Source organism: Piliocolobus tephrosceles, chromosome 18 (genome assembly GCF_002776525.5).
Source record: "Piliocolobus tephrosceles isolate RC106 chromosome 18, ASM277652v3, whole genome shotgun sequence".
NCBI classification, from domain to species: Eukaryota; Metazoa; Chordata; class Mammalia; order Primates; family Cercopithecidae; genus Piliocolobus; species Piliocolobus tephrosceles.
Window position 1 is genome coordinate 35,561,000 of NC_045451.1, and position 14,229 is coordinate 35,575,228.

The 14,229-nt window shown below is 48.0% G+C and overlaps 1 protein-coding gene across 3 annotated transcripts in view; it reads left to right on the forward strand.

Annotated features, from left to right (window-relative positions):
* The window catches only part of ST8SIA5 (ST8 alpha-N-acetyl-neuraminide alpha-2,8-sialyltransferase 5), an 87,641-nt gene that overhangs the window by 68,539 nt on the left and 4,873 nt on the right, over positions 1 to 14,229 (forward strand). For all 3 annotated transcript variants that reach the window (XM_023207471.2, XM_023207470.2, XM_023207472.2), the window contains 3 exons: positions 5,867 to 5,953; positions 9,132 to 9,276; positions 11,710 to 11,822. In XM_023207471.2, the coding sequence (XP_023063239.1) occupies positions 5,867 to 5,953; positions 9,132 to 9,276; positions 11,710 to 11,822 (345 nt within the window). The remainder of the gene's footprint in view (positions 1 to 5,866; positions 5,954 to 9,131; positions 9,277 to 11,709; positions 11,823 to 14,229) is intronic.

Genomic DNA, 14,229 nt, shown 5'->3' on the forward strand with positions numbered 1-14,229 from the left:
GTTGTTGTTTTGATTGTTGGTGTGATGAGTTATTGGATTATTGTTTTCATTGTTGGTGTGGTGGGTTGTTGGGTTGTTGGCTTGATTGTTGGTGTGTTGGGTTGTGGGATTGTTGGTTTGATTGTTGGTGTGTTGGGTTGTGGGATTGTTGGTTTGATTGCTGGTCTGGCGGGTTGGTATTTTAGGTGAAAATCATTTTCTCTTAGGATGTTGAAGACCTTCACTACCATCTTTTAGCATCCAGGGATACATGAGAAGCATGAGAATGGCTGTTTCTCCGGAAGTATCTGGTTTTTTTTCTCTGGAATCTTTACAGTTCTGAAATGTGGAACCTTTTCATTTGGAGTTTGTGTCCAGACTCTTCAACTTTCTCTCAAATCTTTTTATATTCCTTCTTCTCTATTTTTCTCTACAATCTAAGAATCCTGTACTTCTGGACTGTACCTCTAGTACTCATATCTTTTTATTGTTGTTGAGATAAGGTCTTGCTCTGTCAACCAGGCTGGAGTGCAGTGGTGTGATCATAGCTCACTGCAGCCTTGAACTCCTGCCCTCAAGCCTGCTGAGTAGCTGGGACTATAGGCACATGAAACCACACCTGGCTAATGTTTTTCAAACATTTGTTTGTAGAGGTAAGATCTTGTTACATTGCTCAGGCTGGTCATATCTTTTAATTTTATCTTTTTTCACTCCTCTTTTTGCTTCCACATACTAGGAAAATCCCTTGACTTCATCTTCCAGCTCTTCTGGTGAACCCCTCCCCAACAAGAAGTCTTTCTTTGTACCCTAAGTAGAATATTTTTAAGTTCTATTTTGTTCCTCCAATAGTTGTCTTTGTGGTCGTTTTATCTGATGGATTATCTTGGTCTCACTTCAGGTTGACCAGGTGACCCTTGGCTGTCTATCCATATTTAACCTTGAAATGAAAACTGATAGGAGTTCTGTGTCTGAAGTTGTTCACGATGCTCCTGGCCCTTTTGTTGCTAGAACAGCCAGATCTTTTAACTGCAAATGATAACTTTTTTTTTTTTTTAAACAGAGGAACTCATAGTCTGATTCCATCTCTCCTCCCCCTCTGCTGGACATTAAGCATTTGGCTACCATGGTTTTTGGTGGGGTAGGGGGAGTGTAGGCTTGATGGCTCTGCTTACAGACTCACAACTGAGTCTCATTTTTAGGGCCATGCTCCCTCCCCATCCTCCACCCACCTCTTAGAATTTTCCATGTGCAGATTGGCTCTAGGTACTTTGGGCTGTGTCATCCTATCCTTGTGCCACTCCCTCGTACTTCCATACACTTGTTGAAATTTCTCTTCCACTGAGATGCCCTTCCCTGTCATTCTATTCATCTGTGGGCTTGTACCTTTTTTTATTCCTCTTCTGGAATGTTAGTGGTGTCTTGGGAGAAAGGAGAGAAGTACCTGGGGTCAACCCTTCATCTTTAAAGTAAAGATGATCTCTGCATTTGTAAAGCAATTTGTAAAATCTTTTTACACGTATTATTCCATTTGAGCTCTCTGACAACCTTTGAGATTGGAAGGGCAGCAGCCAGCCGTTATATCCATCTTACAGAAAAAACAGCTGAGTCTCAGCGAAATTAAATGACTTGCCCGAGGTTACATTGCAAGATTGGGATGGAGCCAGGATTCAAGACTGGGTGTCCAGGCCCTGACCTTGGTTCAGGGTGTGATGAGGGCATTGGAGGCAGAGAGAGTAGGGCCCAGACACTGGTAACAGTAAAACTTGGAACCCTGCCTAGAGTGTTGCCAGGGCTGTGTTTCCAGAAGGCATTTGAAGCAGTGGCCATATAGGGGGCTGCTCTAGGGGCCTGTGGGTTGCAGAGAGTGGGGAGGGGCAGGGGGCAGGGGGTGAGCCAGGGTGTTGCTGTATGATGGCACCACTCCCTCATACCCTGTGAGCTCCTGAGAGGGGAGGTTTGGGAGAGCCAGAAGGAAGGTTTGCCTTCTGTCAGCCAGGGTGGGAGGAGGAAAGCTGCCAGGCTGGTTCCTGTACCAGGGCCTTTGCACTCACTATTCTCTCTGCCTGGAATACACTTTTCCCAGATATTTGCACAGCTCGCTCCTGTGTCATTTCAGGTCTCTGTGCAAGGTTCTCCTCCTCAGGAAAGCCTTCCCTGATCATTCAATCTGATTGACTTTACCTTGCTTCACTTTCCTTCCTATTTATTGATTTTCCATTTTCCTCCCCAACTGGTATGTAAGCTCCATGGAACCAAGGGGTTGTTTTGTTCACTACTGTATTTCTAGTTCCTGCCATGTGGAGATACTCAACAAATAGTGAGACTTGATTTGAACTCAGATGTTTCAATTAATTGATTAACTTATTGGTATACTCAACAAATATTTACCATGCATCTGCTATGTGCCTTAGCACTTGAGTTACAGTGATGAGTGCAGGCTCGATCCCCTGCCCCCATGGTATTTACTGTCTAGTGGGGAAGATCAGCAGTCATGATAGTTCATGGATTTTACAAAAGTGGAAAGTATAGGGGGCTGTGAGTGAGCACAGTCAAGGCAGTTCAGTTTAACAATACTAATAACTTACACTTACTGGATGCTTTCTGTGTGTCAGGTGCCATGCCTAGTCTTTTATCACATCATCTTATTTAATTATTTTAACAAATCTGGGAGGGCAAGAGACTATTATTACACCCATTTTATAAATGAGAAAACTGAGGCTCAGAGAGGTTAAATAACCAGCCTGAGGCCTCATAGTTAGCAGGTATCTGAACTAAGACTTGGGTCTTAGCCCAAGTCCCACTAGTTCCAAAATCCATGTATTTAGTTACTATTTTCCATGACTTTTCCTGCAATCACCCCTGCCCCACCAGCCATTGATTCTTCCCGTAGGGGAGGCTTGCCTTGTTTGAAGACACCTCTGATTAAACACAGGGTCTCGCCTCTGCAAAATGAACCGTTTTTTAAAAAGGGCTTTTTTTTTTCTTTTGAGATGGAGTCTTGCTCTGTCACCCAGGCTGGAGTGCAATAGCACAATCTCAGCTCGCTGCAACCTCCGCCTCCTGGGTTCAAGTGATTCTTCTGCCTCAGCCTCCTGACTAGCTGGGATTATAGGCGCGCACTGCCATGCCCGGCTAATTTTTGTATTTTTAGTGGAGACAGGGTTTCACCATGTTGGCCAGGCTGGTCTCAAACTCCTGACCTCAGGTGATCCGCCTGCCTCGGCCTCCCAAAATGCTGGGATTACAGGTGTGAGCCACTGCTCCCAGCCTAAAAAGGGTTTTTAAAGTGGGTATTTGCTTTTTTTTTTTTTTTTTTTTTTAAATAATGGACCCCTGTAGGAACCTGAAGAAAGCTTCAGATTCTCCCCAAAGATATGCACATGGGTGGATAGACATGGATTTTGCCTATAACAAAATCAGGGGGTACAGGCACTTCCTTTAGCCCTTCATTGCACCCCAGGGTAAGAGCCATAGTGATAGTAGTTTCTTGGTAACACTCGGCTCCTGAAGGCTGAGTGTTCCCATTTATGATCAAACCAGGACAGCTTCCTTTGAAGGGCTCCTCTCTACCCCAGCACCCAAGACTAACGAGCTTCTTAGTGGTCCACAGCCAGGTGACCCCAAACAACTACAGAATGCCTGGCCCTGGAGTGGTGACTGTGCATGATCAAGAGAGATAAATCATGGTGCTGTCTTTAAGGAGTGTATGATCTGTCTACTTTTCACAGTTTTACTGTAGAATTACAATCTTTCGAAGTACTCAATGGAAAAAGGATCCCATGATCCAATACTTTTCTTGGAAATTCACAATATATGAGAACATATTAAGCTATCTGAGATGTCTTGCAGTAAAGAAAAGTATTTAACTTTATTTAGCTCAGCTTTCCCCAACTGTATTTGACCATAGGATCCCCTTAAAAAAAAAAAAAAAAAAAAGGTGCATAATTCTTTGCCGAAGATCTAGAGTTCATCAGGAAGGGCTCACCCAATTGTATAATGGGTCCTGTGATCCTTTACTTAAGAAGGAGTGGGTGCTGGCCTGGCTTGGGGAGCTTCCTGGATCTTTCTGGATCTCACGACTCTCACCAGGCCAGAGCCTCACTGGAATCTTCAATGGCAGGGATCCTAGAGAATTCTGGACATTTCTGTAGAATAGGAGAATTACCCGCAAAACCAACAGTGAGTTAAAGGAGGAAGGAATTGGGTAGGATGCAAGAAACAATTTCTTAATTGAAATGGGGAAGGGGTAACTAAACACAGGGATAGGTAACAGAGATGCTAAAACGTATCTGTGGCAGAGAGGGCTTGGGAATGTGGACATAGCTCTGAGATTAGGCGCTGCTGAAAGAGGAGAGAAACCGATAAGAAGGGTGAGCGACTATTTGAGGTTAATGTGCATGAGGATCTCATATTGGTTACTTAGTGTTTGTGGAAATTTGTATTTTTGATTTGGCTCAGTCGTTCAATTAATAAATATTTATCGAGTATCTATATTTTGCTAAGCACTGTTCTAGAAGCTGGGGATACAGCACTGAAACAATTGTATGTATGCATAATTATAAATTAGTCAATGTAAATGTGTAAATTAAAAATGAGTTCTTTTTGCAGGTTTCGGTCAAAGGGAGAATGCTATGTGGTTTAGACATTCCCTTTCCTGAGAGTGCTTTAGAATGTCATGATGCTGAGATGTTTAAGTGCCGATCAGCATAAAGCCTGGCGGAGGGTTGTTCAGGGAGAAGGGGCAGTCTCAGGTTTCTCATCTCATCTTTTCTGTCATTTGGAAACCGTGATCTGCCCTTGAGAAGGGAGAAAGAGAAGGGCATACCCTGCTCATGAGCCCTACTGAGTGCTGAACTGTGTGGGTGTTTGATGGATGTTCCACTGGGGTCTGACTCCCTTTATAGACAGATGTTCCCAAGAGAACTACGCAGGCCCTCGGGGGTGGGCATGTGGGGAAGAAGGTTTCAAAGTTTCTGAGATTTGTTTTAATCAGTTATGGTAGGACACACGGACATGAAAATGACCATCATGAAGTAAGACGTTATACTCACAGAGCCATAGAAACAGGAGGCACGCCCTGCAGGGCAGCCCCGCGGCCAGTCAGGAGGCAGCAGTGAGGGCAAAGCGTGGGTGAGACTATTGAGGTTTTCGCGGGAAGGAATGGACAAGGCAGGGTCGGCAGGGTAGCCAGGTTTAGGATTGGCTAGTGTGAATAATTCTGGCAGGCTCTGAGGCATAGGGACTGCCTCTGGTTGTCCGATACCTGGCCCTGGGATGGTTAGGGTAGGGGGTGGGAGGAGGGGGATGGTGTCCTGTCAATGAGGAGGTTGAGGGTGTGGGCTCTGATTGGTTGGTTTGCACATGAAAGGCATGCTTGCAGGACAGTTGTTTGCTGACTAGGAATTAGCAAGGCACCAGGTGCCAGAGCATCAGAAATATAGAAAATAAGAAAATACCAGCTGGGCACGGTGGTTCACACCTGTAATCCCAGCACTTTGGGAGACCGAGGCGGGAGGATCCCTTGAGGTCAGGAGTTCGAAACCAGCCTGGCCAACATGGTGAAACCCCATTGCTACCAGAAAGTGCAAAAATTAGCTAGGCATGGTGGCGCACCTGTAGTCCCAGCTACTTGGTAGGCTGAGGCACGAGAATCCCTTGAACCCCAGAGGTAGAGGTTGCAATGAGCTGAGATTGCATGATTGCACTCTGGCCTGAACGACAGAGTGAGACCCTGTCTCAAAAAAAAGAAAAGAAAACATGGTCAGTGCCAAGGGCCAGCCCTGGAACTGGACTCGGCTGTGGGAGATCAGGAGGGAGCATTTCTGGGAATGATCGCACTGTGTCCTACCTGCCCCGCTCATGTACTCCTCTGTCCTCTACTCCCAAGGGTGAAGCAGTCAGAGCTGTTCGACAGGTGGAAGAGCCTGCAGATGTGCAAATGGGCGATGAACATCTCTGAGGCCAACCAGTTCAAGTATCTATGATTCGTCTGTCCTCCCTTCTCCTTGTGTGGTTCTCCTCACTGCCGCCTCTTCCAGTCTCCGTCCTCCTGCAAGGCCCAGCTCTCACTGGGCATCTTCCCTAGAGCAGGCCCTGACTGGGCTGAGGAATCTGGGCAGTGTGGGGGACTGATTCAACATGCAGGCTGAGGCGGGCACCTTGCCCAGGTGCCGTCTTCCACCTTCTCTCCCTCAGTCCTTACAGCAGCCTTGCGAGGTTGGTGGTGCCATCTCCGGTACACAGCTGAGGTTCACTGAGGCTATTCGCAGGGAAGCATGTGCCAGTGGTCTCTGGCAGGACTGTGTGAAGGCGCATTACGCATTCTCTATGGCCTCCTAGTCCTCACCTCCCCTGTCCTGGGGCAGCCACTCTGACCCAGTGACTTCTCTCCTTCTCAGAGCACTTGAGTTCTTCCAGCCTCCAGGAGACATATGAGCCCTGCTGCAGATTATTTTATAAATGCTATCTAACCAAAATGAGCAGATCATAAACTCCCAGAGAGGTAAGAGCTGGATCTTAAAGTTCTCCTGTGGAAACTCAGCACATAATAGATGTCCAAAAATTCTTTTTGATGGATAGTAAACTTTAGGGTCTTCTCCATCTCTAAAATTCTGTGAGCTTATGGGATTATTTTAGTGCAGGTAGACCTTATTTTATGGAGTTGATGTGATCTGGCAATTTGTGTCTGTACTGGATTTCAGCACTCAGGTCCAAGTTTAAATGTACTGAGGAGCTCTAAGCATGAAGGAGTCCTGCATGAGAGATTGTGAAAAGCAAAGATGACTAAGCTTTTTCTTTATAAATCGTTTGTTCCCATTTGCTGCAGCTCCAGATGAAATCTAGAAGTAGAGTAGTAGTTTTAAGAGGCACATTTTCAGAAATGTGAATGTTTAAAGTGATAACACTTGAAGATCAGGTGCCAGAGGCCTCTGGGAGACTACAGAGACCCCGCAAAGGCCTGACAGTAGTTTGCAGAGACTCACCTATCATAAAAAACAGAACATGAGCTTGAGCAAAGTGCTGGGAGAGTAGAGAATAGATCCATAATCTGTGCTGCCAATTGGCCCCTTAGAAACGTTACCGTGCACACTGCACAGAGGTGCCCCTGGGGGCGAGTGAGACCTGGCACACTGAGAGTATGGCTGATAAAACACTCAGTCTGGACCAGGTCAGTGAGAGGCAAAAGCCTGTTGTCCAGGCTTAGGACAGAATAGAAGTCTCAGCAGTAGACCAGGCACGGTGCCTTATGCCTATAATCCCAGCACTTTGGGAGGCCGAGGTGGGCGGATCACGAAGTCAGGAGTTCGAGATCAGCCTGGCCAACATGGTGAAACCCTGTCTGTACTAAAAATACAAGAAATTAGCCAGGCGTGGTGATGCACGCCTGTAGTCCCAGCTACTTGGAAGGCTGAGGCAGGATAATCGCTTGAACCCGGGAGGTGGAGGTTGCAGTGAGCGGAGATCACGCCAATGCACTCCAGCCTGGGCGACAGAGCGAGACTCCATCTAAAAAAAAAAAGAAAGTCTCAGCAGTGGGACTCACATATCTCAGGAAACATGAAGCAACAGGGAAATTATGTGGCAAGAGAAAAACAGGGATGAGTGTGGGAGCCTTTGGCAGGGACAAGACAGCACAGTGCAGGGGTGGAGCTCTGGGCATGAGGGGTGTGGAGCAGTTTCAGGTGTGAGAAACGGCAGTGACATCAGGCTTTGCCATGCTCTAAGTGAGAAAACCTTCCAGGATGGTCATTGCCTCCCTTTGCTCTCATTTCAAGCTCATGAAACAATGATGAGATGCTTCATTCAGGCTGGCAGGAACCTGGTGCCATGAGGGAGTGGCAGGTGGGTGTTAGAAGGCAGGCATGAGCATTCCAGTTACAGGAAAGGAATCCTGTAACTGAGGCCTTCTCCCACCCTGCTGCCTACAAATAGGCACGCTGACATTCTGGTTTGTATATCCGTCGCTCATGAGCTTGGTTAGTGAGAGTAAGTCTCCCTCAATAGGAGTGCTCTTCAGTAGGCTGACAAGACTGAGCTTCTGAACTAGCAAAGCTAAAAGGCCCAGATGCTGGTTTGTAATGCCAACCCATGGCCCTGCCTTGCCAGGCCTTTGGCCTCCTCTCTGGGAAGCCTTAAGTTACATTCTGAAACCCAGCTCTCTACAGGAAATTCTGCTCTCTGTGACTGGGAGCCAGCTGGGCTTCCCAGTGAAGTACCTGCAAGAGATGAAATAATAATAAAAAAAAAATTATAGGCTGGGCATGATGGCTCACACCTGTAATCCCAGCACTTTGGGAGGCTGAGGGGCTGAAGCAGGTAGATCACCTGAGGTTAGGAGTTCGAGACCAGCCTGGCCAACATGGAGAAACCCTGACTTTACTAAAAAAAAAACAAAAAAAATTAGCTGGGCATGGTGGTGCATGCCTGTAATCCCAGCTACTTGGGAGGCTGTGGCAGGAGAATCGCTTGAACCCGGAAGGCGGAGATTGCAGCAAGCAGAGATCGCACCATTGCACTCCAACCCGGGCAACAGAGTAAGACCCTGTCTCAAAAAAAAAAAAAAAAAAAAAGATTATAAAACCTTCCTGGCTTTGGCAAGCTGCAATCACAAATTACAGAGGATTAGAGGTAGAAGAGCCAAGCCTGCATGAACAAAGTAGGGCCCAGAGAGAGAGACACCTTCCAGTAGCCTCACAACTGGTTGGGGCAGAGCAGAAGCGAGAATCCAGGCCTCTTGACTCCAGGACTGCAACCCAAGTTTCCATGCCAGGCCTGGCTTGGAGCTCTTCGGAAAGCTCCTCCTCACCCTCTGTGAGTGGCCAGGACTTGGGCTCCATGGAGGAGTTCCATCAGTGCAGACAGGGGCAGCTGGGTGGGGCTTCATGGAAAGAAACCTGGCCTGGGCCCTGAATGAGTGGCAGAAGGCAGGGGCCTTGGGAGAGGCGTTGAAAAGGGAGAGGACAGCATGAGCAGAGGTGCAGGGTGGGTGCGAGCCTGGGAATGAGCGGGCAGGAGAGGCCTCGGCTCCATGCAGGGTGGGGGTGAGCGTGGGGATGGGTGGGCAGGAGAGGCCTCGGCTCCACCCCTCTGTACTTCATGAGGCTGTGCTCTGCCCTGATCATGTCTTTCCTGCCTGTCTCCCTGCCTGGCAGGTCCACTCTGTCCAGGTGCTGCAACGCCCCTGCCTTTCTCTTCACTACCCAGAAGAACACTCCCCTGGGGACCAAGCTCAAGTATGAGGTGGACACCAGCGGCATCTATCACATCAACCAGGAGATTTTCCGCATGTTTCCCAAGGTGCTGCTTTGGGCAGGGGCGGTCTGGGTGAGGCGAGGGAGCCGGCGCCTGTAGCCCTCCGTGGCGATATCCCTGGGGTTTTTCATGACTCACTCACTGTCCTCTGGACTCAAGTCGTCTTGGTCCTGGTTGACCAGTTGTCTGAGGTGCAGTAGCCCACCCTCTGGGTTTCTTTGGGGGTTCTGAGAACCATGAATGCCAACTGGCTATGATTTGAGTGACTTTTGGCGAGAAAGTGACTAGAAAATTCTGGGTATTGCATTACTTGCAGAGGATATCCTGCAGATATGGGAGAGAATGACGACACATTTGTCCCCCACCTGAGGCAGGCACAAGAGCAGAAACACATGCAGAGGTTGTGAGCACAAGAAAGAACCACCCAGTGCAGATCTAGACTCTGAAAAGTTCAGCTCACTGGATGACCGTGGGCAGATATTTTGTCTTTCAAAACCTCAGTCTTCTTATTTGTAACACCGGGGTTTGGACTATGAATAGATTTGGCTGATTATAACAGAACATCTAAAATACCAGAGACTTAATCAAGATAGATATTTATTTTTTTCCTTTCACATAACAGAATTCTGGAGGTAGGCGGTGCAGGGCTGGCATGGTGGCTCCCTGGTCATGGAGGACCACAAAATGAGTGAGCCACAGACCTGAATGGTTTCGTTCACTGACCTTGGCCATTGAGGACCGCAGTGAGTGAGCCACAGACGTGAAATGTTCAGATCACCGATGCTGCGCACCTGCAATCACCTGGGCTGACTGTTGGTGCAGACTCACTGCACTACTGTCAGAGAAGGGGCGCTGGAACCTGCACTTTCAGCCAGTTGTGGCAGTTACCCAGGTGTGGTGGTGTATGGACTCTGAAGAGGAGGAAGGTTGCATGGGTGTGTTCATAACCACATCCAGGAGAGCTCTGGGCCCAGGAGAGCACTTAGTGAATGTAGTTTATAGAAATTCTGAGTGGGGGCATGTGGAGGTCTTTTTGGATGAAATCTGAAGGCCTTGGCTGCCTTGCTTCTTGGCTGAGTGTGAAACAAAGCCCAGAGTTCCCTGCATTCTGTGACTGGTACCAGAGTGTATAGGTAAGACTCATGCATTCTGGGGATGTGGGGGAGGACAAATGTGTTCTCACTCACTGTGGCCCTAAGGGAGGATGGTATTGAGCCACCTTTACAAGGTGGGTCTTACAAGGCCTGGAACATGAGGCTGGTGACAGCAGGTGACTTGCGTCTCACTCAGGTAATGCCAGTGGGTGTAACACAACTTAGTATGACATACAGATCCAAGGAGAGCCGGGGTATGGACCGCTGAAGCCCAGGGACAGACAGCAGGGCTCACCAGACAGTCTCCAGAATGCGCCAGGCGGTAACTGTTTTAGGATTTGCAGTTCATAGTCTCTGTGTCACTGCTACTCACCTCTATCATTCTAGCACAAAGCAGCCACAGACATGAGTAAACAAATGAGAGTAGCTATATTCCAGTAACACTTTCAATCTTATTAGATGCCAAAATTCGAATTTTACATAGTTTTCATGTATCACAAAATCGTTTCTTCTTTGGGTTGTTTCCAACCGCTTAAAAATATAAAATCCATTCCTGGCTTGGAAGTTACACAAAAACAGACGGTAAGCCAGATGTGGCCCATGGGCTGTATGTAGTTCGCTTGTCCCTGAATTAAAGCAATGCGACATAGAATCACATTTCCTGAACTTCCCTAAATATAAGTGTCTCTTTGGGTTTGTAAAAAATTCAGCTTCCCAGCCTCCTATCTGTGAGACTCTGATTCTGTGGTGCTGGGATGGAGCCCAGAAATTTATATTTTCAGAAAGTATCCCAGGTAGTTCTTAACTTACAGAAGTTTAGGAAACACCCATATAGAACATAATAAACTTTTGATGATTTTTCTGAAAATGACTGGTTTTTTTTTTCTTTCTCTTGTACAAGTCTAATAGTGCAAGTCTAACTGTTTTCCTGCTCACTGGGCCTGTCCATCCAGAGAAAATGGACCATGAATAAGGACAGTCTCCCACAGAAGTCCCCCTTAAATTTAGCTTGATTCCTGACGGTCCCAGGGCAGCGTGATTCTCCACGAGACCCCACCTGGCTGCTGGTCCCACCTGAAGCACAGGCTGCAGGCCTGGCCCATTTCGTGCAGGAATGCCAGTTGCTGTGTGCCAGGAGGAAAGCTGCCCAGCAGGCCCTGGGCATCAGGGATGGGAGTGGCCTTTGGGGCCATCTAATAGTAACAAACACTCTCGATCACTCTTCCCATCTGTAAAGTGGAAAGCCGCTTTCCTCCCACATTCCCCACAAGGCTGCCTCTTGGGGCCAGGAGCTAACAGGGGTAGATGTGCTTGCAGAGGTGAGAGTCGCAGGTGGAGGCAGGGGGTGGCTTGGCTCTGACAGCTTTGCCTTTGCCTCCCCCAGGACATGCCCTACTACCGATCCCAGTTTAAGAAGTGTGCTGTGGTGGGCAACGGAGGCATCCTGAAGAACAGCCGCTGCGGGAGGGAGATCAACAGCGCCGACTTCGTCTTCCGGTAAAAGAAACCCTGGCACTGCCCTTGCCACTACCCCGTGGCCCTCCTCCTCCGTATTCTTCCCCGGTGCCCCAATGCTACTGTTTAAGCAAGTAATCCCCACTCCCCACCCCTGCAGACCCTCAGGTCTGGGATATCCCTTCTTCTCTCCAGCCCCAACCCTTTGGGGAAGTTGTTAAACTCCCAGGTCCTCAGTGTCCACATCTGCACAATGAGAGCTATGTTAAGAGCAAAGGGCATCACAGATTTGAAGGCACTGAGGACTCAGGAGCTTGCAGCTGTGTCCGGAGGTCCTCTGGGCGCCATCTTCTTGGGTGAGTGCTACCCTTCCAGAAGCACTGGTGGAACCAGGGCACCCTTGTGGCAGACACCAATGTTGGCTTCACGCTGGCTTTAACTAAGCCAGAGACTGGTCCTTGCACTTCTTCCTTACATAAAGCCCCACTCTTATCTCTTAGTGAATCTTCATTTATATCTTTAGCCTGGGTGAAGAAGGTGGGTTGAAAATAAGAGCTTAAAGCAAAGAGACTTGGGTTGAGTCTGCAGTGGGGTCACATGAAGCATGGATCCACAATCATCGGGCCACTCAGTAGGTGTCAGGTTGGGGAGGGTAGAGCAGGTTTGGTGTGATTTGAGGTCCTAAAATAAAGGGACTCCTGCATGTTTTGGGTTCTTGGATGTCCAACCCCAGCCTCTGTCTCTAGAAGAAGGAAGACTTGGACACCCTGCGCCACCTGCTGTCACAGGTGGAGTGTGAGAGACACACTTCTCTCTGTGATCTGGAGTCTGCCCACGTGCTCCCTGTGGATGCCTAGTCCAGTCCAGCGTTGAAGGTTAAGCTTCCTCCAACACCGAAATCTCTGGCCCTCACTGAATCCTTAGCCCAGCCACATTCCTGCCAGGGGAGGCAGGAAAGCCTCTTTCAAGATGGTCTTTTGGGGAGAAGCCAAGGTCTATGGGGTCTCCCTGAACTTTGATCCAGACTCCAGCATTGCTAGGCATATGACCTCAGGAATGTCATGTCATCCTTCTGGGCCTTGTTTTCCTCATCTGCAAAATGGGGATAAGGATAGCAGCTCCATCAGTTTTGGGATTAAATGACATAATGATTGTATAACTCTTAGTACCTCCAGCACTGGACACACCATTAGAGCCCAGTTAATGCCAGCAACTGCCCTCCAGGTCCTGTTCCCTCTGGCTGGAATGCTGTCTCCCCAGCCCCCGCATCCTGCTTTGCCAACTGCCACTTGTCCTTCCAAGCTTAGCTCAAGAATCACCCACTCCTTCCCTGGCTAAACCCACTTGCACCCTCTTCTGGGCTCCCACGGAACCTGGTGTCCACCTCTCACGTGGCCTTTAACACCCAGCCGTATAACCAGGGACCCGCTGAGTGGTCTCACTCTTGCAGATTGGAAACACACAGAGAACTTCTGTTTACAGTAACTGATATAATTGGCACAACATAACTACTCAGAAAAATGAGTCTCCAATGAAGGAATGAAGGCGTGAATGAAAGAATGGACTAAGTGATTTTCAGGGCTAAGAAGTGGAGCGTATAGTGGTTCTGTCCACAGGCTCTGAAGCTGGGGAGCCTGGTTTGAGTTAGAAAAAGCTGTGTTACTTTGCATAAGTTACCTAGCCGCTATACCTTTATCTCCTAAAATGAAAGATGAGGATGATAATAGTACCTACCTGTTGGGGTCAGTATAAGGAATAAATGAATTAATGTTTAAAATCTTCAAACAATGCGGAACACATACTAAGTTTTATTATAATGAAAATGTTATTTAAAAATATTCCTCTCATTTTACAGATGAAAAACAACTTTTTGGGAGGGGATGATATTCCTTGCTAGGGTCATGGGGCTAGTCATAGTCAGAAATGGGATGTAGTTCTGGTCTTGCATTCTTTCTGTGATATCACATCATTTCCCTAGCTCAATCTTATGACAGTAAGCATCTCCCTCAAAGGGGCTAGTCTCTTGTCCCACCACCTAAGATCTGTTAAGATCTGTGAGAGCACACAGTTGTGTTTGCTAGTTTTGGAAATGCTGTGGCCCCTTCCGTTCTCATCGTCATCATCGTCAGAGCAGTGCAGCAGCAGCAAAGCCTTGCTGGGTGCTTGTATGTGCATGGCAAGATGCCCTGAGACTCCGTCCTGTTCTAGGCATGTCCGTACTGGATGCTATTGTACTGGGAACGAGACCTGGGCTTGGAGTCGGGCCCGTCCTCCACCCTGCCTTGACCCTCTGAATGCCTAGTTTCTCATTTGCAACACAGGGAGCCTAATATCTGCCACTCGAGGTTATTGATGTCTCATATAATCCTATGAAAGTTCCTGGCATGCCACAGATGCTCAAAAAAAAAATGGCAATTGACTGTAGACACCCCCGACTCCCCCGCTCAAT